General features: G+C 35.4%; 1 protein-coding gene across 4 annotated transcripts in view; it reads left to right on the top strand.

The window, feature by feature from the left end:
* Nucleotides 1-26791, top strand: part of LOC136173568 (arylacetamide deacetylase) — a 42038-nt gene continuing 15247 nt past the window's right edge. The window contains exons 1-7 of one of the 4 annotated variants that reach the window (XR_010664247.1): nt 1-184; nt 6721-6943; nt 7888-7957; nt 9174-9345; nt 14423-17835; nt 19425-19498; nt 23445-23500. Coding sequence is in view for 1 of the 4 variants with exons in the window: in XM_065943254.1 (XP_065799326.1) it covers nt 47-184; nt 6721-6943; nt 7888-7957; nt 9174-9345; nt 14423-15019 (1200 nt within the window). In the remaining 3 variants the exon portion in view is untranslated. Of the gene's footprint in view, nt 185-6720; nt 6944-7887; nt 7958-9173; nt 9346-14422; nt 20710-23444; nt 23501-26791 lie in introns of those variants that run through there. The other 3 variants (XR_010664248.1, XR_010664246.1, XM_065943254.1) reach the window with 3 other exon arrangements.

Below are 26791 nucleotides of genomic sequence, written 5' to 3'. Positions count from 1 at the left end.
AAAGAGGCCGAATACTGTCTTGCTTAAGAAACAGAACAGTCACAACATGGGGAAAAAATCTTTTGGCTTTCTGATATTGGGAGTCCTCTTAGCAGGTTATATTTATGAACCTCTTCCAGATAATGTTGAAGAACCATGGAAAATAATGCTGCTAAATACCTTTTTAAAAACTTCATCATATTTGGTAAGTGAAAATATTTCTTAATCAAGAAAGTCAAGTTTTCTAAGATTCTAGTTTTGTTTCATTTCGTTTTGGCAAGTTCTTCATGACCTTGGCTTCCTGTTGTCAAATTCTCCTGACTGCTATGCTGCCGAGTGATCTCAAAGCAGGCTGTAGCAAGATGACCAAGGAAGCATTCGGGTTGTATTTCTAAAGTGATCTATTCTCCTAGCAGTAAAAATGTGTGGGTGTGCATATGTGTGTGTGACAATCTTGTCACACACTCTTGCGTGCTTTCAGAATTCCTTTTGTTTTTTTAGTTTTATTTATTTATTTTCTTTACAATATTGTATTGGTTTTGCCATACATTGACATGAATCCACCACGGGTGTACATGTGTTCCCCATCCTGAACCCCCCTCCCACCTCCCTCCCCATCCCATCCCTCTGGGTCTTCCCAGTGCACCAGCCCTGAGCTCCCTGTATCATGCATCAAACCTGGACTGCTGATTCGTTTCACATATGATAATTTACATGTTTCAATGTCATTCTCCCATATCATCCCACCCTCGCCCTCTTCCACAGAGTCCAAAAGTCTGTTCAATACATCTGTGTCTCTTTTGCTGTCTCACATACAGGGTTATCGTTACCATCTTTCCAAATTCCATATATATGCGTTAGTATACTGTACTGGTGTTTTTCTTTCTGGCTTACTTCACTCTGTATATCTTTCAGAATTTCGTACAAAATTCAGAAGTCATATGCTTGAACTACTCTGTAGTTACCTATGACATTTAAACACTAGTAATGGTTTTGGAACACAAGATGTGCTTTAGACATGCACGTAGGTTCTCATGGTATAGAAAAGCTGACTGCAAATGCCTAATAAAAAACATGAGAGGTCTGTTGTTGTTGGTCAGTTGCCCAGTTGTGTCTGACTCTTTGTGACCCCATGAACTGCAGCATGCCAGGCTTTTCTGTCCCTCACAATATCTCTAAGTTTGTCCAAGTGTCCAAGTTCCGTATAGTCAAGAATGAGAGGTTTAGTTAGAGGCAATCAGTTATCACCACTGGATTTGTTATGACTGCTTATTTGGAAACCTGATCCAGTTTACTCCTCTAACCTCCTCACTGCAAAATTAGCCTCCTCCCTCTGTCTGTCTCTCTGTCTCTCTCTCTCTCTGTCCCTCTATATATATATAAAAGGAATCAGCAAAGATTGTTTGGTGGCAGATTGGAAACTGCTAATCTCAACATGCATGTTTCTAGGAATGGAAAGCTCACTACTGTTTTATGTAGTCCACTCCAAGTTTTTAAAAACAATTTTAAATAAATTTTATTTTTTGAATAGTAATGTGCCCATGTATTTCAAAAATCAAAACAACATGAAAAAAGTGGACACTGAGAATTCCTACTCCCATTCTTGTCTCTTTCCATTCTTTTCTCCCAGGTCTTCGGAGAACATCAGTTTTATTAACTATAGTGATTCATCCTGGGGTTGCTTTTTACACATGATGCTAATAATAATGAATACAACAATAAAAACATACTTTTGTCTCTTTTTCATTCTTCCATAAGAAACAGCATAACAAATATTCTGTTGGGTTTTTGTGCATTTCTCATTTAATCATATATCTTATAGATCTTTCCACATCTTCATGTAAAAAGTCCTCTCATTCTTTTACATAATGCAAAGGATTCAGTAAGTGTATAAAATACAGTTCACTTATTCAGCCCTATTGAGGTGCAAAGTTTTGTTATTTTCAGTATTTTGGTATTACAAGCAATAAAATAGTAATACATGAAAAACTTTCAGAGGTTGCATTTTGTCTATGATAAATCCATGAAATGGGATTGCTGAGCCAATTGGAATTTTGCTAATTATTGCAAAGTCATTCTGTAATATTTTCCACTCCAACCAGCAAGGCATGAGAAAATCCATATTCTCTCAGTTCTTAACAAAAATATATTGCAATTTTTCTTGATTTTTTTAATCAAATAAATGATAAATTGTATGCTAGTACCATTTTATTTTGGGTCTCTCTTAGATTCTGCCTAGGAAGCTCAGGAAGCAGGAACTGTGTTTCCCACAGATAGTCCTTTAAGCTGATTCATACTGCTAGTATCGTGAGACAAGTCTGGGAGAGCTCCAGAAAGGCGAAGGAAATAACAAATGTCTTCCTCTTTGCAACTACCAGCTTTGTTTCAGGGTCTATATCTGCACTAGTGTTCATGATAATGGCTGACACGTGTACTCCATTAGGAAAGCAAAATAGTAGTCTAGCCCCAGTTTGTGTTTATCAAGTAGAGCTGGCTAAATAATTTTTCGAGCCTGGTGCAAAGTGAAAACTCGAGAACCCTTGTTCAAAAGGCAGAGAGAAAAATGTGCAAAAATATTTAATCATAAAACTTCTCCTTTAAAAATATGTATTACTCATGATATATAGTATATGTGAGCTTCCCAGGTGGTGCAATGGTAAAGAATCTACCTGCTGATGCAGGAGATGCAAAAGACAGGGGTTCGATCCATGGGTTGGGAAGATCCCCTCAAGTAGGAAATGGAAACCACGTCAGTATTCTTGCCTGGAAAATCCCATGGACAGAGGAGCCTAGTGGGCTACAGTTCAGGGGTTGCAAAAGTCAGACACGACCGATCACACACACACAGTGTTGAGCTAGATATGTTTGGGCTTCTCTGGTTGCTCAGAGGTAAAGAGTCTGTCTGCCAGTGCTGGAGATGCAGGTTTTGTCCCTGGGTTGGGAAGATCCCCTGGAGGAGGAAATGTCAACCTACTCCACTATTCTTGCCTGGGAAATCCCGTGGACAGAGGAGCCTGGCAGACTACAGTCCACGGGGTCACAAAAAGTCAAGCAGGACTTAGCAACTAAACCACAGCAACAAATAATACAGGTAATAGTGAATACATGAATAACATACACAAACTACAAAAATATGCATGTCTTTATGTGTTACAATGAAGAATAATAACATTAATGTAATGTTTTTGATTTATTAAGTCTTTTCTCATCTTTCTATAAAGTTATTCATCAGGTCAGCAAGATCTATACTTTTAGCAACTTCATTTTCAATACATATAATTAAAAGTGAGACCAATTGTTTAAGGCAAACACAAGATCACATTAGTTTTTAATAATCTGTATATTTTAGGTACCAACCCCTTATCAGTTATATAATTTATAGAACATCTTTTCCCATTCAGTAGACAGACTTTTCATTTTGTTGATAGTTTCCTTCACTGTGCAAAAGCTTTTTAACTTGATGTGGTCCCATTTGTTTATTTTTGTTTTTGTTTCCCTTGTCTGAAGAGACATTTACAAAAAAAATATTGCAGAGACTGATGTCAGAGAGCATACTGCCTATTTTTTAAAGAGTTTTATTGATTCAGGTCTTATATTTATGTCTTTAATATATTTGGAGTATATTTTTTAAATGATGTGAGAAAGTAGTCCTGTTTGATTCTTAGCATGTAGCTGTCCAGTTTTCCCAACACCATTTATTGAAGAGGCTGTCTTTTCCTCCATTGTATATTCTTGCCCTTTGTCATAGATTAATTGCCCTTATAAGTGTGAGTTTATTTCTGGTCTTGATATTCTAATCCATTGATGTCTGGATCTGTTTTTTTCCAGTATCACAATTCTAATTCTCTGATGTCTGGGTTTGTTTTTTCCAGTATAGTCCTTACTTGATCAATATAGCTTAGTAGTATAGTTTGAAATAAGAGAGCATGATACCTCCAGCATTGTTCTTTTTTATCAGAATTGTTTGGGTTATTCAGAGTCTCTTGTATTTCCATACAATTTTAGAGTTCTTTATTCTAGTTCTATGAAACATGCCATTGGTATTTTGACAGAGATTGCTTTGACTCTGTAGATTGCCTTGGGGAGTATGTTCATTTTAACAGTAATAATATCAATTCTTCTAATTCATAAGCATCGTATATCAATTTGTGTCACCTTCAATTTCTTTCCACATGTCTAACAGTTTTCCAAGTCCTGGTCCCATTTTTCCCTACACTGCACCCCCTGGGTGGCCAGTCCAGTCGATCTGAGCACACGCTGACTGCTGCCTACTGTGTCTATGGGTCTGACCATTTAAAATTGTGTCCTTTCATTTATTTCTGATATTGGTAAACTGCAACTTCTCTTTTTTTCTGATTATTCTGACTGGAGGCTGGTCAATTTTATGAGATTGTTTTTTCAAGGAATAAATCTTTAATTTTCTTTATCTATTTTGATTTTATTGATTTCTAGGTTTTTTCCCCTTTGTTCTTTCCTTCATACTTTGAGTTTAATATGCTAATCTAACTCTAAATTTGTAGTGGAGGAAGCTTAAATCAGTTCCTTTAGACCTTTCTTCTCCTCTAATAATGCATTTAAAGCTAAGAATTTTCCTTCAGTCAATGCTTTTTCTGCACTCTACAAATTTTGATATGCTGTAATTTCATTTCAATTGCTTAAAAATATTTTTTCAATTTGTCTAGAGGTATCTTTTCCTTGGCCAATGAGTTATTTAGGAATATGTTGTTTAATTTCTGAATGTGTACGGATTTCTCATACACTATATGTTTCCAGTTTTTATATTACTTATGCTGTGGGTTGACAACTACTCTGTATTAATCTGATCTTAATTTTTTTAATTACTTAATTATTCTGATCTTAATTTTTTTGGCTTGTTGAGATATTTTTCCCCCAAATTTGTCATGTGGTACATCTTTGTGAAATTTCTTTATGCAGTTGAAAAGAATGTGTATTCTGTTTTCATTGGGTAGAATGTCCTCAATACATTAATTCTGTTGAGTTGATGGTTTTTTCAAATTTTCTATATGCTTACTATTTTCCTATTTACTTTTTCTATCAACAAATGAGATGAGAATGTCGATTTCCAACTGATAATTTGGATTTATTTTTTGTCTCTCCTTTCAATTTTTCAGTTCTCGATTCCTGCAATATTAAGCTCTGCTATTGCATACCCATTTTAGTATTGCTGTGTCTTGGAGAACTAGGCTTTTTGTTATTATGATTCCCTATATTGTGCCTTTTTTCAGAAGTATATGTTATAATACAGTCTTGTTATCAGGGTGGCAGGCGATTGCAAAAACCCCCTCAGAAACCAGTATCAATGCTGCAGTCCCTTGTATTAAATGGCACAGACCAATTAATGCAGCCAGTCCTCCTGTCAGTGGATTTTGTATCTGTGGATTCAACCCTCGTGTGCCTGCTAAGTCGCTTGTTACGTCCGACTCTGTGCAGCACTATGGACTGTGGACTGCCCGGATCCTCGGTCCACGGGATTCTCCAGGCAAGAACACTGGGGTGGCTTGCCGTGCCCTCCTCCAGGGACGTGCCCCAGCCAGGGGTCAAAGTGGCCTCTCCTTCGTCTCCTGCACTGGCAGCTGGGTTCCTTGCCAAAAGTGCCACCTGTGAGGCCTAGGTTCAACCCACCAGAGATCACAGCCCTCGGATATGGAGGCCAATTGTATTTTGCTTTCTTAGCATAACTGTATTAAGATTTTTATTTTACCATCATTTTAACAAAACTAGGAGAAATGAAAGAAGGTTAAAACAGTGCTTATTCCACCATTTTGTTGTACTTGCCATTCCTTTCGAATTATACATTTGAAAATTGAGTATTTTTGTTCCTTAGAGCTGCAGTCATTGTAGACCTTTCATGAAAAAAAATGTTGGAGTCTTTTGTCTATTGACTTGTTAGTCTATTTCTTACTGTAATCAGTTTGTTATAGATTCTAAAGACTATCATTTTCATAATTGCAAGTTTATTGTTTACATTGTGCTTTGACTTTTCAACCACTTTACTAGATTTCTAAAATATTACTGTTAAATATAACAGAACTTAATTTATCAATATGTCTTTCATAGCCTTTGGGTTTTGTTTGGTTTTTAATATGTTTGTGTTGCATATTTTATTAAATTCTTCTTAAGGACTCTTTCCTTTCATTCAACCTCTTGTAGTCTGAAAGTATAGGAATAGCAAACAACCTGTGTTTCTCTATCACCACATTTTGTTTTTCTCTAGACTAAGCTTACTTAATCTGACTGAAATGTTATCTCTTCACTTAATCACCCAAACTCTATTCTCCTTTTAAGTCTTAGTTAAAGTGGAAGTTAAAAACCTTTTCCTCACCTTGACAATTATTCCAAAGAATTTTTCCCACATTTATATTATAATGCCCTTTTATAACTTAAGTCTTTCATTTGACTGTGATTTTTTTCTTTTCTTTCTTTTTTTTTGTTTTTTTTTTTGAGGATGAATAGTTTGCCTAATTCTGGGTATTGACAAGAGAATTATATACTCCATATTAATATCTATTGAGTGAGTGTATAAGTGAGGATTAATGTCACTTAAGTTATTCTTCATACAGTAATAAAGCATCTGGTTTGTATATGTTCTGGTGGTATAATCATTGATTCTTCTGACTATATAACTAAGATTTTGGGGGTCATATTGAATATTTATGTACACCTCTTGACTCAAAACATTTTTTACAGTTAGAGTATATGTGTACTTTTATTTCATTTTAGGCCCAGTTTGCTGAAATATTGGGGCTAAACCATTTCATGAAATCGATGACATTCTTTTCAAGCTTTCAATGTTTTCCACCAACATCAGACGAAAACATAACTGTGAAAGATACCACATTCAATGATATTCCTGTCCGTGTATACGTGCCCCAACGGAAAACAAAATCGTTAAGAAGAGGCTTGTTTTATATTCATGGTGGTGGCTGGAGTTTGGGCAGTAATGGTAAGGGTGATGCATGGGTAGATTCATTTCATATGATGTAGATGATGATTCTCATATTAGGAGGTACAAATTAAATACCATGTTCCTGCTTCTGAAATTCTTTTCATGAAAGCAGCATGAATTAAGTTTTTGAAATCTCGGTCTGAATCAAATTTTATTAACATTAAGAATTTAACACATTTTTGTTACAAAAATTAAGACAGTTTCTGATCCTACCACTCTCTGACAGAACCTACAAATTTTGCAGAATGAAGACTAAGCACCTTAGGAAATAAAAACCCTTTTTGTCTTTTCAACTCATTAACATATTGTGGAAATGTCTTATTTATACCTCAAGACTCAAATGATTATTTTCCAAGTTCCTAATGGCCCAATATAGATGTGAAAAAACTTTCCAATTACTTAATTAAATGTTAAGGTATAGTCAGCTTTCTTGAAATCATCTCCTGATTAACAGTATAGGACTAAATAATGGATTGCATTTTCTTTTATTTCCTTGAAGAACATTTCTATCCTTTCCCAGATCAAGTTGTACTCCAGAAAAACAGTTTAGTTTTTATGTTGAAAGAAGACATTTAGTACCTCTTTTCATGTATGTTATCACAATGGACAGGACTGTGGATTGAAAGTAGGAGGACGCTGTTCAAGGTCCAAGGTCCAGTGTGCTGAGAGCATGGTTGGCAAGGCTAAGACATGCCACTGTGCCCGCTGAAAACTTTGGCAAACGAAAAGGAAAACTGATCAGGGGCAACTGAAAAGATCGCCAGACTTAACGATTCACATTCTACTGACATGTGAATGTGTAAACTGATCAACAGGAAGCTTTCTTTAGGTAATGTTTTAAGATAAAGGGAGGAAATATAAAGTCATCACAGTGAACTTTATTCTTGACAGTATCATTTTTCAATTCTTATAGTGGTCCAGTATTTTTTCTTTTATTTCAGATTATTATACCTATGACCTTCTGTCAAGATGGACAGCAGACAGACTTGATGCAGTTGTCGTATCAACCAAGTAAGAGCTGTGTTGTTTTATTTTAGGCCATATGCCTTACATGTCAGTATACACTCAACTATATAGAGTGTCTTATTATGGCAAAAATTAATCTGTGCCTCTGATGACATTGACAATGGACAGACAAACCTAATGTCAGAAGCTGTCCAGTCCAGTAGAGGAGAGAAAAGGCATACACCATATTTGAAGATGGAAGAGAGCTCAGAAAGGCAAGATGTTGTTCAAGTGAAGTTAGCCAACAGCATCACGTGGATTTAACTCCTACCTCTGGATCTTTCCCTATGATTAAGGAAATTTTGGAGCCAGAGGATGGGGGTTGAATGTCAGCTCTGCAGATCTGGTCTGTGTGACATTTTAAAGGATACTGAACTCTAAGTATTAGTGATTTGCATATCTCATCATTGACATGGGGACTACATGTTATAATACATGTAACAGTGTTTAGAAAGGTGCCTAGAAATTAGTAATCCATTGATATTACCCATATTTGCCATGAAAGTAAGACAAAACCTATCTCAAGGTGCATTCTAATATACACTTTAGAAAGAATAGAAAAAGCATTTAAATTTTCTATAGAACACACTCTCTGTGAGAACCTTCTTAAACATAAACTAAAGAAAATTCAGTTAATCGACTAATGGAATAATTATCATATTAAATTGATATATTTTGATAAAATAACAGTAATTCTAGAGAAACAAGTAATAATAATGATATATATATATATTTTTTTTTTAATTAAAACATTTACCTAAAATAAACACTCTGCAAATATTTTTTTCTAGGAAAGGTAGCACCTAGTAAGTTTTCCCCCAAGACTGAACCAAATTTAACAATTGGACTTTACATTGTGATTATAGAAATGGCAATATTTAGAGATTCCCAGTCAAATTTTATGATTAGGAAAAGCATGTTCCTAAAAAGTATGTTGGTAGAAGCAAAATTTTACTTTTGATTTTGGGTCAAGAGTCCAGGAAAATCAATGGTTATAGCACAGGGAAGTCTGCTCAATATTCTGCTATAAACTACATGGGAAGGGAATCTGAAAAAGAATGGATATAATATGTATATGTGTAACGGAATCACTCTGCTGTACACTTAAAACTAACACAACAGTGTTAATCAAATATAAGCCAATATAAAGTAAAAATTAAATAAAAATTTTTAAATAATAAGAGAATCAGTGATTAAGAAAGCATTGTTTTCCTATTTACAGCTACAGACTGGCCCCAAAGTACCATTTTCCAGTTCAGTTTGAAGACGTGTACACTGCATTAAAATGGTTTTTAGACCCCCAGATTCTTGAGAGCTATGGTGTAGATCCGGGAAGAATCGGTGTCTCTGGAGACAGTGCAGGAGGGAATCTAGCCGCAGCAGTAGCACAGCGGGTAAGATGCCCAGCATTTTCACTTGCTGTGTTTTCCTTACGTTTCATTTACTAACTTTTGACTCATACATCAAGGTTATAAATATAATCTGTCACTAATTTTATTTTACTTATTTAGGAAACGTTGAGAAGAATGATTTCATACTTTGATACTTTTTTATATATAAAATGCTGAAACAGTTTCCTATATAGTCCATTGGCATTTTTAATGAGAGAAAATCAATAAAGGGTAACAATAAGCATAATTAAGAAATCAGAATATTGCATGTAATCCAAGTGTATTCATGACATATGTTCAGAATATTGTATATTATAATATACTTTAATATGCTTGCCAGAAAGAAATATAGGTCATCACTGAGAGAAGTCAACATGATCCTAGGTTCCAATTTATTCTTAAACTGATTTTTTTTTCAGTAATCAACAGAGAGTTGAAGGTAAGCACATATACAAAGAGGAAAATAAAAACAAGTTAACAGGAAAAAGAGATCCCCCAGATTCAGATATTGTTATTGTTAGAAAAATGTTTTAGTAGAATCTGCTTAAAATAAATGAAAGTATATTTTAAAATTTGGAAATATGCTCATGAAAGAAGCTATAAAAACTAATATATTAGAAAAATAAATAAAATTTCAATAAATAAAAACATTACCCATAAAAATTAGGCTTTCAATGTAGTTGTTTTAAGATTTTATACTTTTTGAGCAATTTTAAATTCATATAAAAATTGAGAAGAAGATAAGAAATTTACAGTCTACCCTCTGCCACACATTCATAGACTCCTTCATTATCAACAACCCCACCCCAACCCAACTGTACACTTGTTACAGTTAATGAACTTGTATTTACACATTATAATCCTCCAAAGTCCATAGTTTATATTAGGGTTCATTCTAGGTTTAACTATGTAGAAGTGTTAGTATATTGATTGCAATACAACAACATAGAAAATTGGAAGAGAGAGAAAATTGTTTGTAATATTGAACAGAGAGATTAAAAGATAGAAAATACAAAATAATGAAAAGTCATTAAATATATGGTAAAAAGGCTAATATGAATATATCCTTCTAATCTGAGGACAAAATGATAACTTTTTTTAGAATTAAAATTCCAGAAAATTCACAACCCAACATACTCTCCCTCTGAATTTTAAAGAGGATTGTTTCAGGCAGAAGAAAATTAACCACAGAGGGAGGATCAAGAAGGTAGGAAAAAATAAAGAGAAGGAAAAAAAGTAAATATATTCACAAACTAAAATGAAAATGAACATGACTCTATAAAACAATAATAATTGTGTCCTGTGATGTAAAAATAGAAATAAATTATTATGCAAAATAACAATAACCCGTGCATAGAAGGGCTAATTAGAATATCAAAATATTCCAATAACTTTCTATTCTGTAAGAAGGTAATAAAGATATAATTAGTATTAGACATTGATAAAGTAATGAATTTTATGTTTATCCTTAGCGTACATATAAAAAACTTTTATTAAAATGTACCAATAAAATGATATCACAGGAAAATCAAATAATAAAAAATATTTCAAAGAATACAAAAGGAAAAAAAATAATAGAATAGATGAGATAAATAGAATGCACAATAATACATACATTATAAATTTAAACCAAAACTATTAATAAATGTTCTGATGTAGATGTACTAAAAATTTTGGTAGAATACAAAAAATAGAAACAATAAAATTTTAAATTTCAACAGAAGTTGCATGAATAGGATGCTTTAAAACATAGATATAGATAGATGCAAGAAAAGAAGACTGTAAAAGATATGTCAAGCAAATACTAATCAGTATACTTATTTTATAATCATATTAAATAATCTTAGAGGAAGAAAACTATTCCTAGAATTAACATGCAACATTCCTAACTATAATTCCCTTTACTGGAAGATGAAAAAAGAAAAACACATCCATTTACATGCATTAATAACAGTCTGAAAACACAGAGCAAATCTGATAGGAAATAAAGGAAAATAAACATGTTAATAGCAAACTTGGCAGAATTTTACTAATCTCTTTCAGTAATAGAACAGCATGGTTGATAAATTTAAATAGTGAACATAAAATAATAAACAGCAGAATGTACATTTCTTTGAAACACACAAAATATTTTTCTTAATCAGGCACATATGCAGGGTTATAAACCAAGTCTCAAACAATTTAAAGAACTGAAATCAAATAGACCCCTGCTATTCATAGCATCAGAGAAGGCAATGGCACCCCACTCCAGTACTCTTGACTGGAAAATCCCATGGATGGAGGAGCCTGGTGGGCTGCGGTGGGCTGCGGTGGGCTGCGGTCCATGGGGTCGCTAAGAGTCGGACACGACTGAGCAACTTCACTTTCATTTTTCACATTCACACTTGGGAGAAGCAAATGGCAACCCACTCCACTGTTCTTGCCTGGAGAATCCCAGGGACGGGGAGCCTGTTGGACTGCCGTCTATGGGGTCGCACAGGGTCGGACACCACTGAAGTGATTTAGCAGCATTCATAGCCTAGTATGTGGACTAGCAGTATCAGCAGCATCTGGGCACTTATTGGAGATAGAGAATCATTGGTCTTACCACAGACGTCCTGAATGACACTATGCATAGGTAACAAGAATTCCAAGTGATTCTAAGTATGCACAATAAAATTTGAGAAATCAAATTATTTTGATTATATCTCTGTCCACAGTTAGCACAATGCTTTGAACTACTAATAAAATATCAAAAGAAAACTCTGTTATGTTTTGAAAGTAAGATGCTCATTCCTGATTAATCCAAGTGTGAAAGAAGAAATCATAATGAAAATGTGAAAATATTTGACCTGCATTATAATAGATATACATTATCCTGTGTGAAATACATATATATCATCATCCGGAGGAAAATATACAGCCTTAAGTAAATATTAAAAAATTGCTAAAATTGACAGGTCAGTATCCGTTTCATGAAATTAAAATGAGAAAAGAAACCTTAAAAATAGAAACAAAGACAAAATAAAAAGGGATAAGAGATAGATGAGAGCATAAAAATGAAATTAAAAATAAACACAGTAAGAACAGCAAAGTCAGCAGAAATGGTTTCTTGAAAAAGCAATACAGTTGATTAGTCTGGGTGAGACAGACCAAGAAAAAATGATGAGAATCTTAATAACCTGATATAAGGAAGAAAAGGAGACTATAGCTATGTATCTTACAGATATTAAAAATACAATAATATACTTTGAACACCTTTACTGAAATGCATTCAAATTTACATGAAATAGAAATATTCACCATAAAAAGAACTGACTCTAGGGGAAATATGAAACAAGGATTATATTATTATCATGAAATAAACTGAATGGTCATTTTAATATTTTTACATGCACACACTCCAGGATCAAGTAGTTTTAAACACAAACTCTAACAAGTTTTTTAAATAGAAATATCTACTTCTAAAAGCAAATTCCAAAAGTTGCATTTTGGGAGGCTGACATATCTTGACTTGTAACCTGACAAGGTCAATTTGAGAAGGAAAAATGATAAACATCTACATTTATTAACACAGATGCAAAATCCTGAACTAAAATACTATCCAAAAAATTAAACAATACTTTGAACAGTTAGTATATCATGACTATTTTGAGTTCATTCTAGTAGATTGGGATAGGTTTAACATTAAAATACCTTTAATACAATTCTCCAAATTAATAATTTAAAGAAGAAAATAATGATTATCTTAATAAAAGTAAATTGTTTACAGATAATATCCAGCATCTATAAATATGAAAAAATGAGGAAACAGTGAATAGAAAAGAATCTCCTTAATTTGAAAAAGTATGTATACAAAATCACTTAGAAGGAACATCATACTTAATAGGTAATTCTTAAAAGTTTTCTCTTGAAAATTGGATACACACTACCTGTACCCAATTGTACCTGAAATCCTGGCCAGTGCTCTCAATGATAAGCAAGTGATACTATTTTTTGGTGTGCTAATCAGTTTGATTCTTCCTGAGTATGTCAGAGCTTCAAGCATATACAAGATAAAGTTGGTTTTAAAAGTTTTAACTTACCAAACATAACTATGCAGTAAACTAGATACATATTTTATGACTGATAAAATGATCAGTTTGTTCCAGTAACAGAAGCACATTGCAGGAAAATTAGCTTTGAAGAAAGCTATAGAATTCTACTGTTTCCAGAAGAAGATGGGGACTATATTTAGAAAAGCATAAAAATTCAAATATTATTTGAACTATTATGTTTAAATATTAAGTTTGAGTAGTAAGTTAAAATATCAAATAAGTTCAAATATTAAAAACTTAATAGTTCTGTATAATTTAAACTTATCCAGAATCAAGCATCTCTTTAAACCTCAAGCTATCTTCTTCCCATCTCAATGCTTGCTAACATATTTAGATATTTAAAATAACTCTAATAATAGAAAAATATGTTAATCACTCAGTCGCGTCTGACTCTTTGTGACCCCATGGACTGTAGCCTGCCAGGCTCCTCTGTCCATGGAATTTTCCAGGCAAGAATACTGGAGTGATAGCCATTCCCTTCTCCAGGGGATTTTCCTTTTCCTAGGTTTGAATCCAGGTCTCCGGGATTGCAGGTGGATTCCTTACCATCTGAGCCACAAGGGAAGCTCAATAATAGAAAAGAGAAGATCAAGTATGTGATTATAAACTTATAGAACCTCAGATTATAAGTCCAGGTTCCATAAGTATGAAATTACATTTAGTAAAAGATCCTCTTTAAAAAAATAATGATTCTTTTGCACAGTCTATGAGGAGGATACGAATTAATTTTGCTTTGAAAATTAAAACATATTAAAATTTATGAACATCTAATATACAGAGAGGCCTGGCATGCTGGGTCTCATAGGGTTGCAAAGAGTCAGACACGACTGAGTGACTGAGCTGAACTGAACACTAAAATTTACTTATATTAACATTTTTATTTTTTATCAAAATGTGTTATTGAATTGTATTTTTAAGAACCTTAATAATGCATTATTTTAACATCGTGGTTAATTTTTTCATTAAAAAGACTTATTAAAACAATATATTATAATGTTTTTCAGCTCTTAGAGGATCCAGATGTCAAGATCAAGCTCAAGGTCCAATCTTTAATATATCCTGCCCTTCAGAATTTTGATTTCAATTTACCATCATATCAAGAAAATGCACATTATCCAGTTCTGTCAAAATCACTCATGGTCAGATTCTGGAGTGAATATTTTACTACAGATGGGTCACTTAAGAAAGCAATGCTTTCCAACCAACACATTCCTCTGGAATCAAGCCATCTGTTCAAATTTGTTAATTGGAGTTCTTTGCTCCCTGAGAAGTTTAAGAAAGGCTACATTTATAAGACTCCAACTCATGGTAGTTCAGAGCTGGCTAAAAAATATCCAGGGATTCTAGATGTGAAAGCTTCACCATTGCTAGCTGATGACAGCAAGTTGCGTGGTTTACCCCTGACCTATGTCATCACTTGTCAATATGATGTCTTGAGAGATGATGGACTCATGTATGTTACTCGACTTCAGAATTCTGGAGTTCGAGTGATCCATAACCACATAGAGGGTGCATTCCATGGAACACTTTCTTTTCTTTTTACTAAAGTTGGTTATAGAGCAGCCGATCAGTATATTAATTGGTTACATGAAAACCTGTAGTAAAAATCTGATCAATATAGAAAAAGGTAAGCCCCAGAGTTTCAGGAAAAAAGGACAATAACCCAGTGGATTCCTGTTAGGAACACATGTTTTATCTACCACAGTCTTCCTAAATTCACATGTTCATAACTGTTGTTGTTGTCAAGGAATGATTTTTATAGGTTAGTCTCAGAGTAATTCACTCACTTTTGTTCCTCAGAATAGATAGATATTATTTATCTCTAGCATGAGTTAAGTTGTTTCTCTAAGTATTTTTTGTCCCAGTTCAATATCAACTGTTCACCATTGCAAAATACATTTCTTAGTGCACAACTCATCTCCTTAGTCCACGAAAATGAAATATAAGTCATTATATATTAAAGATATCTGGATCTCTTGAATTTTGATGAGAGGGTAGGGAGAACTTACTTTAACCAGACAAAAGCAACATATACATTTGGTTAATCTGGGTCCTTGAGATTGGCAAGGAGTCAGTATAAGTAAATAATTCCAAATATGCATGGCTGATCAGTAATAGGAGAAACACAAGTAAACAAAATATATATGTATGTACATATGTATATATATATATACACATATATGTGTAACATATGCTTGTATATGTATATATGTATATATATGTAAACACACACACCATACATATATCATATCCACATACCAAACCTCAATATAGTAATATGTATTCTAAAATAATTCTGGGAAAATTAATTATTGAGGAATGAAATAGGTAAGTTTGAAGATGTTTTACTTGAAATAAATTGATTTTTAAAAATTGTGTGTATGCCCCTAATGGAGACTTCCTGAAACATTATGAATTCAATAATTTGCAAAATGCATTTCAGAAATCTTTGTGGAATACTTTTGAAAGGTTGTTGCTGAATGATAAGATGCCGGGATTCTTGGCCTCCGGAGGAGATGAATTCAATCCAGGGCCAGAGATGAGGCTGGATCGCTCAGAGCTTTTGTGTAATAAAGTTTTATTAAAGTATAAAGGAGATAGAGGAAGCTTCTGACATAGGCATCAGAAGGGGGCAGAAAGAGTACCCCCCTGCTAGTCTTCAGCTGGAGGTTCCATGGTCACTACTTGTCTGTTAATGAAAAGAAAGGAATGTTTTAAAATTCAGAATGGTACCAGGTCCCTCATCCATAAATTGCATTTTGTGATAATCCTGGCACCAGATGATTCATCCCAGGCCATAAAATGATTGACATGAATCTTGTAGAAGGGCAGATTACCATACAAATAGTTTCTTTTACATAGATTAGGAGAATACTCTCTGAGTATAACATACTGGTTTGTCAAGTAGGTTCTGAGCCATTTGGAGGATTGAAGACAGAATCTGGGGCACATTAACATAGCTTAAGACAAACATTTCCATAAGAAAACTGTATTGGTTAACTCAAGGTTTGAGAATAGTTAGCTTCAGGTGAAACCAGGTGTCATGGCAACAGAGCATTTTAAGAGAGATCTCCTTTTAAATTTGTGGGAAAGGAAGAAAACTATCTCTAGTTTGTTTCCTCCTGCCACTTAAGAGAGATAAAAATGCCTGGCACTTGCAGCCTATTTCCTTCATCTGGAGACCCCTGGCCTTCCTGCCTGTTACCCGCCCCCTCAGTTTCATTACTGGTGTTTGCCATTATCCTCTGCCTGCTTCAAAGGGTGCTGCAACAGAAAAATTTAGCTAATAAAGACGGTCCAGTGTTACTCAGAGTTCAGTGTATTAAACATTTGTGCTTAACTGAATCAGTGTAGTATTACATGTGATACTGTAACATAAAACAAGCAAAATCACTGCCAAATAAGTGAATGCACACGAATAGAGTTGGTGAGGGACAGAGAAGCCTGGTGCGTTGCAGTCCATGGGGTCACAGAGTCGGACTGAACGACTGACCTGACTGATGAATTTGACAAGAACAGAGGTACAGATGTGTAATTCCTATATGATTATCATTTATAATTTCTTAAGCTTATACCTGATTATTTCATATTTAAGGCCATTGCAAATTTCAGTGTTTTCTTTTTGTAATTTTCATTTTCTAATTGTTGATATCAGGAATATAGAAGCACACTTGCTTTTATATATTGATCTTATTATATCCCAAGACCTTGCTTAATTTACTTATTAATTGTAATAGCTTTAGACTAAATGATTTATGATTTACTTTGTAAGTAATCCTGTCATCTGTGAATAAGAGTTTTAATTATTCCTTAAAAATATGTATGTCTTTTATGTCTCTTTCTTGTCTTATTGCATTGTCTAGGATCTCCAGTATAATTTTAGGGGCAGAAAATTTGAGGAGAATGGAGACTATTGTTTTTTCCAGTGTTCAGATTTTAACTATTTGATATTAGGTCAGTCATTTAACTGCTTGATATTAGGTCTGTATTTTACAGCTCGTTTTCACCAAATGTGTGTATTTTCTTCTGACTCAAGTTTCCTTGGTGACTTTGGGACCAGAAAATAGTTGTTGGATTTTGTCTAATATGGTTGCCACATAAAGTAAGATAAAATATGCTTTTTTAAAATTCAATTTATCTAGTTGATTAATCTACAAAGTTGATCAGTTTTTGTATTCAGTAGATGAATTCCATAATGGCATACAATACTTTATATAATACTTTTCTTCCTTTCTTTTTTTAAAGAACAGATTTTTATTCCAACTAGAGACTCTTAATTGTGCTCCATCAGTATTAGGGTACTTGACAGTCAGTGAATGACTATAAATTCAGCCCCACATCTTTATCAACTGCCCATCATGATGCCTCCCCTCTCTGCTGAAGAAAAGGAGAAATCATCAATAGAAATTTCTGTCAGGTGGGATAAAAATGCACAACAAAAAACACAGCACAAAGTGCTCTCAGGTGTAATTCCCCACAAGACTGGCACTGTATCATTCCATTCAATCTACTGCCAAGCCTGCTTAATTTGTCAAAGGTCTTTGAGAGATCCCCACACTGTCCCATCACATGTGAGGTCTCTTGTGTTCATGCACTTGCCTTCTTACCAGCTTTTGAAGTTGATGATTTCTTGCTCAGCTTTGACATCCTACTTTGCCTTTTGCCTTTTCTTTTGACTTATTCATCATTGATAATTTAATCATAGTCATTTGTGGCAACCTCTGTGTGCATATCCTCCTTCATCTCTACATGTTGCAACTGCCTGGTGCAATCTGAGCTTCTAATTTATCTGGAGAGACAGCATCAGTAGTAGCTCCTCTAAAAAGAAATAAAATGAACACAAATATTCTCTACCCCACCTCCTCTTGGCAAGACTTTCATTCGGCTGCTTATTTTAAATAAATTTACATATTTTAAAACAGAAAGAAAGGCAAATGCTGTATGATATCACTTATATGTAGAATCTAAAATCTACAACAAACTAATGAATACAACCAAAAGAAGCAGACACAGGTATAGAGGACATAGGGATGGGAATGATATAAGAGTGGGGAGCAGGAGGTACAAACTGTTGGGTGTAAGATAGGCTAGAAGGATGTACTGTGCAACATGGGGAATGTAGCCAATATTTTGCCATAGCTGTAAATGGAGCATAACATTTAAAATTGTATTTAAAAGTTTTTTAAGGATACAAGTTAGAAAATGTATGTTTTCAAAAAAACAATTTAAAAGTATATGTGGTCAAAAAAGAGAAAACCCACTTAGTATTTTCATGAGGCCAACTTTTTGAAGATTTGGTAATTTTTTGGTGAACATTCTACTCAGAATGGTTTTCCAAGAAAAGCACGTTTTCCTGCAGTATTTTCTCTAAATACCCTGAATTGACTAGGTTAGGGTGATTCAAAAGACCCTGGTCACCATCATACCATAACATCACATTTGACTTTATTCCCTCTGCTGAAGACAAGACATTTGACATTTTAAAATATTACTTTTTCTGTGAGTAGTTTGTTAATACTTTGCTCAAGATTTTTATCTATGTCCTTGAAGAACATTGATATGCATTTCTCTTTTCTTTGTAATGCCCTGTCTGCTTTAGTATCATAATGTTGGTCTCCTAAAATGAGTAGAAATGCCAATTTGTGTAGCATTCATAGTATGTCTTCCTTAAATATTTGAAAGAACTCAAAGACACCTAGTGCTACAGTTTTCTTTGTGAGATTTTTAATTTAACTTCTATGATAGGTATACAGGACTGAAGCACCTTATTTTTTTAAATATCAGTGTTAGTACTTCACATTTAAAAAAAAAACTATCTTCTTAGTAGTAGACACTTTCTAAAATGACTCCCCATCTCTTGCTCTTCACACACATACATGCATGTTGTCTTTCCCCTTTCTATGAGCTGGACTTCATGTTTTCCCTCTTAGGCATAGAATAGGGCGATAATGAGGACACGGAATTTCCAGTATTGGGTTGTAAAAGGCTGTGACTTCTCCTTTTCAGGCACTCACACTCTCCCTGTGTTACTCTAATGAGGCCAGCCGCCACGTGAGTGGCCCTGTGGAGAGACTCCCATGGTAAGGGGTCTGAAGGCAGGCTTCCCTCAACAACTCAGAACCCATGAACCAAAGGGACGGGATAGTGGTCATAACCCAGGTGTGCAGAAGAAGGGCAGTTGCACACCTTGGTGTTCAGACCTCTCAGAGAGGCCACGTGATGGATGTTGATACTGCAGGTGCATAAACCTTCAGCAGGCAGTGGTTGGGCTCTTGTTGGTCATTCAGAAATGCTGGAGCTGGTATGTCTTTGGCTATTAGAAGGCTGTCAAAAGAAACCAGAAGTAGGAAGAAGAATAATTTTTCTTCTTTCCCATTGTTCAATCTTGTATGAGTGTTTTCTACTGGCAGAAAGTAATCAGTATCCAGAGGACAAGAGTTTGAAAACAGGGTTTATAGGAGTCCATCCCTAGCCTTACAGAGAAGAATACAGAAAGGTGGGCTATAATTAGAGATACAGTAGTATATTGCTAAATATTTTTGTTGTTGTTGTGTTGGATTGCAAAATCATGTCCGACTCTTTGCAACCCATGGACTGCAGCATGCTAGGCTTCCCTGTCCTTCACTATCTCCTGGAGTTTGCTCAAACTCATGCCCATTGAGTAAAGGACAACATCCAACCATCTCATCCTCTGTCATCCCCTTCTCCTCCTGCTCTCAATCTTTCCCAGCATCAGGGTCTTTTCCAATGAGTCAGCTCTTCACATCAGGTGGCCAAAGTGTTTCAGCTTCAACATCAGTCCTTCCAATGAATATTTAGGGTTGATTTCCTTTAAGATTGACTGGTTTGATCCCCTTGCAGTTCAAGGGACTTTCAAGAGTCTTCTGCATCACCACAATTGAGAAGCATCAATTTTTTGGCCCTCAGCCTGCTTTGTGGTCCAACTCTCACATCCGTACATGACTACTGAAAAATCCATAGCTTTGACTATATGGATCTTTGTCAGCGAAGTATTATCTCTGCATTTTAACAGCCTGTCTAGGTTTGTCATAGCTTTTCTTTCAAGGAGTAAGCGTCTTTTAATTTTGTGGCTGCAGTCACTGTCCACAGTGATTTTGAAGCCCAAGAATATAAAATCTGCCACTGTTTCCACTTTTCCCCCATCTATTTGCCATGAAGTGATAGGACTGAATGCCACAATCTTCATTTCTTGAATGTTGAGCTTTATAAAAATAATTTAGATATAGAATATTGCCACTAGTTGAACACAAATGGAAACAAATGAACCTAGCTATATTTTATATTGGTAACGTTACAAAAGAATGAATTTCTAGTGACTTTATTGTGTAATTGAAGCAAATGGAAGAATTCAAGGTAGAAAGTACAGCAAAGAAATTTAAATAATCTCCAGGTGATTTTATTAATTATAGTAAATCGTTACTAATATGCATGTGTGTGCTCAGTTGGTCGGTCGCGTTCGGCTCTTTGTGACCGTCATGAACTGTAGCAAAGCCAGGCTCTTCTGTCCATGGGATTTCTCAGGCAATAACACTGCAGGGAGCTGCCATTTCCTCCTCCAGGGGTTCCTCCTGACCCAGTGATGGAATCCACATCATCCATGTCTCCTTCACCACTGAGCCACCTGGGCAAATATTATCCATAGTTTGAGACATTTCCTGTGTAAAGCAAATGTGAAGTAATTATCAGCAATAAAAGAGTTCAAGATAATAAACATATACAACTAATGGGTGATAAACCAAATGCAAGCCCAGACTGTCTTACTTTAAAGAGAATAAAAAGCAAGAGTGAAAAAAGATACAATTCCACACTGAAGTAAATTATTCATTTGTAATAAGAAACTACTGTGATAGCAAAAGATAATTAGCTGTATGACATTGGTGAGTTAATTAACCTCTTTGTGCAACAGTTTCCTCATTTTTAATATGTGGAGAGTAACAATTCATCAATGTGAAGAGAATTAAATGAGAAAACCACATGTGTCAATGATGTTAGATATAATTATTACTATTACTACCTGAAGAAGCCAAGACTTCTGGAAAGTTCCTTACAGAAAAGACCACAGGTGCCTGTCTCAAATGGTAAAAACATAATTCCTATGGAGGTTCAATAAAATGTGACACAGATTCACCCCATTTCAGGGTAGTAAACATCATCACAGGAAGTTAAATATCACCACAAAAGGGCAAAACGAGCCCTAAATTACTGGGTGTATCAGCAACATGACCCTGAATGCACACGAGTAGAAATGTCATCAGGTCAGGTAGTTGAGTAAGCACGGATTTGTTGCATTAATTTTTAAAATCTACTTTATTACTGCACTATACTACTTCTAAACCCAAAATGAATACACAAAGAATATAAAAAATATCTATTGAGATTAATTATTCTCCTACTCTTTTGCTTTAAAAGCAATATTTCATGGAATACTTTAAAGTTTTTTATTTTCCTTTTGGCATATCAATGTTTTCTAATTTTACAATCATAAGAAACAAAATTTTAGTAATATAAAATAGAATGCTTACTTAAAAAGGTATATGGAATTATAAAAATAAAAAATTAATAAACAATCCTGTAGTGTTAAATTTATATCATTGTAAACTCATGTATGTATTTTTAAATATGTATTTTTTAGCTCTGTACATTAAAATAGATTAATGTCAATGAGTATGTGCCAATTTTTTTTTTCTTTGCTTTCATTCCTCACTAAAGGAATCCAGGACTCCTTGAAAAAATGGTTATCTCAAGTTTCAGACAGAAAAGATGCAAGTGTAGAGAAAAAAAATATGGCAGAAAATATACTAAGGTGTCAATGTACTGTCAATGTACTGATCTCAGCAATGTAGAGATGTGATTTTTTATTACTATTTTCCTTTTGTATTTCCAAACATTCTAGAGTGTATATATATACTAGTGAAAATCACTCAGTTGTGTCCAACTCTTTGCCACCCCTTGGACTGTACAGTCCATGGAATTCTCCAGGCCAGAACACTGGAGTGGGTAACCTTTCCCTTCTCCAGGGGGTCTTTCCAATCCAGGGATCGAACCCAGGTCTCCCACATTGTAGGCAGATTCTTTACCAACTGAGCCACAAGGGAAGCCCATCTGGGGATAAAATTAAAAGTTAAAAAATTCTTTTGTTTCCAGTTTTGAAAGTGAAAGTGTTAGTTGCTCAATCAAGTGCAACTCTTTGTAACCTCACGGACTGTCACTTGCCAGGCTTCTCGGTCCATAGAATTCTTCAGGCAAGAATACTGGTGTGGGTTGCCATTTCCTCCTCCAGGGGATCTTCCCGACCCAGGGATCTCACCAGGTCTCCTGCACTGCAGGCAGATTCTTTACGGCCTGAGCCATCAGGGAAGCCATCCTTAGCCACCTCAGTTCTTCTGCCTGTTTTACTTAAGACATATGATCTTGGCCCAGTTACTTAACCTTCTAAAAATGCATTTTATTCATTGATGAGAAAACAATAATTCTGGTCTCATAAATCTATTATTTGGACTGGTCTATATGTAAATCACTAGAGCTTTCCTCCTAGCTCAGTTGGTAAAGAATTTGCCTGCGATGCAGGAGACCCACATTCAATCCCTGAGTCAAGAAGATCCTCTGGAGAAGGAAATGGCAACCCATTCTAGTATTCTTGCCTGGAGAATCCCGTGGGCAGAGGAGCCTGGTGAGCTACAGTCCGTGGGGTCAGCAAGAATCAGACACGACTTAGCGACTAAACCACCATCACCATCTTTTGTTTATTTATTGTTTATAAATGTTGCTTCCCTGTTTGTTTGCTTTCTAGTTTATATATTAATAACAGAAGCCATAGTTTTAAAAATCAACAAAAATAAGCAAGGAGGCATTTGAGCAACTTTTACATAAAAATGCTTTGTTTAAGTAGCATTAATGTCAAAAGAGTGGCAGCTCTTTGAAATTCTCATCTGAGATGTTGTTTAGTATTTAACTTCACCAACATATCAGAGATCATCTGACCCTGTATTAGTTGTATACTATTAGGCCATCATCTGGGGATCCAGAGTATAAACTAAAGGCATGTGAGGAAGTCTTCAAGGAAATGCTCTATAAGCAAGCTGATTGACCTGTGCTCAGGGTTAACAACGAGAGACATGATTTGCAGAAATGGAAGGAGGGGAAGACTTCAGGATGTCATAGCAACTGCCTGCCTGCCAGAGTAGCTCCCGAGGCTGACTTGCAAAAAAATACTTGGCTCTGTATAACCTCTTGGGTATGTTTTCCTAATATTTCTTTGATTATTTTATTCCCTCCATTGAAAAATCTCTCTTTCTAAAGATGGTATATTCTTTCTCCTTTATTCAACAATGAATTCCTTATTAAATGCTACCAGTCAAACAAGGAGTCTGTCCCCACAGAGCATTCATTCTAGTGGTGGAGAAAATTAACAAATTAACATCAAATTAATGAATAAATGAGCAATTTAAGATCAGGAGAAGTGCTCTGATGGAGATAAATAGGAGTGATTTGGGCAGATGGGAGGGGTTGGGCTGTGTGGTCACAGAGCTCCTCTCTGAAGAGGAAACATCTGCTTAGAGACTGGAATATTGAAAAAGGAAACAGCCATCCTGAATGCTGAAGTTGCCCAGCAGAGCTAGTAAAAAAGAGAAGAAGTCCCTGCCGCAAAATACTAACAAATTCAAGAAATCCTATGAGACATTTGGGATTGATGGGGAAGCTGTAATTTAATTCAAAGATGTTAGATTAACAGTGGTCTGTAGGCAGGACTTCCCTGGCACCTCCAATGCAGGGTTGATCCCTGGGCAGAGAACTAGATTCCATATGTCTCAGTGAAGATAGGAGATCCCACATACTACAACTAAGGGCCGGTGTAGCTAAATAAGAAAATAAATACCAGAAACAAAAACCCCACAGTGGTCTGTGGGCAATGGTAGCCAATTCTGCTTTCATTATTTGGGCATTGTAGAGCTACTGAAGAGTTTCAAGCGGTAGAACATTTTTTTTTTTTTCTCTCATAGTTGCTTTTTGCTCTACAACTTGTGAGTTCCTTGATTATTATTTCTATGAGTCCTGCAGCTAATTACTTTTTAAACATTGGCCTTAAAGGGACTTAGTTGTGAAAGTAATAAGCAAGAGGATGATAGAGTGAAGTAAGAATAAAGAAACATTTCATTTTAATTTTTTTATGTGGGAGAGACCTGACAAAGTTCATAAACTGAAAAAAGTGAGGTTAATTAATAGCAACATGTTAGAGAAATAGATGAGCTGGAGATATTGACCAACGGATGAATATCCCAGAGAAAATAAGAGGGAAGAAGATTCAGAACACTGGCAAAGAATCAGATGTGGATAGAAGGATTGGTGATTTAGTCGCAAAGTTGTGTCTGACTCTGAGATCCCATGGACTGTAGCGCACCAGGCTCCTCTGTCCATGGGGTTTTCCAGGCAAAAATACTGGAATGGGTTGCAATTTTCTTCTCCAGAGGATCTTCCCCACCCGGGGATTGAACTTGGGTCTCCTACATTGCAGGCAGATTCTTTACCAACTGAGCAACCAGTGTAGAAGGATTGGAGATGCTTACAAAGAACATTGGTGCTTCCTCCTAGACAAAACAAAAAGAGGCAAAGACAAGTTTTAGCCAGATACATTTTTAGGATAATAAAGCAGACAAAAGCAATTAATGAAGGCATTCCAGCTTTGCGTTTTAAGGGAATGTTGTTCTCTCTTGCGTGTTTTTAGAAATTTTGCTATTGTCCTTGAAGATTTAAGTGGTCCTTCTATATTACCACAATTCCATTTATATGTCCTTGGCTCACATATCTAATAGCACATTGGTCAAGTCAATGACTTGTCTTTTTATGTTTAAATATTCATCACCTAACACAGAGGCAAATTGACATCTCTTCCTATAAGGGAGTTGGAATTAGTCTTTCAGAGAATGAAGCTGGTTTAAAATAGCCAATGACCAAATATGGAGGACAGAAGATAAAAGAGAGAGAGAACTTAGGGGGTTCACTGAGAAACTCCAGTGCTGCTGTACTTGAAAGAGTGCTTCCTTATAAAACCCAGCATTAAATTTGCCTCCTTAGCATTTCATGTGGGACAATGGAGAGCTGCCAGAATATAAAATCAGTACAGAAGAATTCTTGTGAAGGAAACGCAGCTCTTTTCACGTGCTCATTCTTACTAATATCCTACTTCTAGTCCTTTCATTTCAACTTCACAAAATCATGACCGATTATCAAGATGGACAGATATGCTATTGTCATATCAACCAACCAAGAGCTGTGTTGGTTTGTTTTCAGACCGGATGAGTTACATACCAAGATTCTCAGTTTTATTGGCTGATGCATGATTACACCAAAAGATAGCAATAATAGTGCTTCTTAGATAAGATTGAGTAAGTAATGGAAAGTGAAGGCTAGCCCTGTGCTGCTCAGAGTCAAGAAAAAAAATTGTGTATATGTGTGTGTTTTTCAGGCAAAAAGAAGATCTAAAAGTAAGTGATGGTTTATTTCTCAATGATAATCGGTATCACTTAAAATGTGTCAGACCTTACTCCTAAAGAGATCTGTCTCCTAAAGACATAGATCTTAGACTATCATAATACTTATCATACAACTAAATGAACATCTAAGTATAAATATATATATATATATATTTATGTAGAGAGAGATATATAAGTAGAGATTAGGTAGGTTCCCATGGACACATGGCTAGTAAGTGGTAAGTCTGGAAATCAACACCAGACAGCTCAGTTTCAAAGCCTGTCCTATAAATGATTTAGTGATATTGGAGGCTACTCTTCTTCCTTAGGGAGGGGATTGGGAGAAGAGGGATAACTATAAAACTGTTAACTACCTAGGTCACCTCAGGCAAGTCTTGAGTTTCCTGCGTCTGCCCCAAAGTTCCACGACTCCACTGGGGATAGTGTATCACATAAACCACAAAGAATTCTTCCTTCATAACTCAGTCAGTAAAGAATCTGCCTGCAATGCAGGAGACCCACATTCAATCCCTGGGCCAGGAAGATCCCCTGGAGAAGGAAATGGCAACGCTTTCCAGTATTCTTGCCTGGGAAATCCCGTGGATAGAGGAGTCTGGCCAGCTACAGTCCATGGGGTAGCAAGAGTCGGACATGACTTAGGGACTAAACCAGTTGTTTATCACACACACCAATCATATACACCAATTTAGAACATATTTCTGAGGTACATCTATAGTGTAAGCATCATTTAACTCTCTGCATAACAATCACTGCAAGTAATAGCGTGTATTCTGCCTCGTAGATCAGGCTCAGGCTGTTTCTTTCCCCAAGTGGATGTGTTGGGAGAAGGGCAGGGGAGTGTCTGAGCTGCACAAAACTGCC

Source organism: Muntiacus reevesi, chromosome 8 (genome assembly GCF_963930625.1).
Source record: "Muntiacus reevesi chromosome 8, mMunRee1.1, whole genome shotgun sequence".
Classification (NCBI taxonomy): domain Eukaryota; kingdom Metazoa; phylum Chordata; class Mammalia; order Artiodactyla; family Cervidae; genus Muntiacus; species Muntiacus reevesi.
This window is presented reverse-complemented; position numbering and strand designations above follow the sequence as displayed.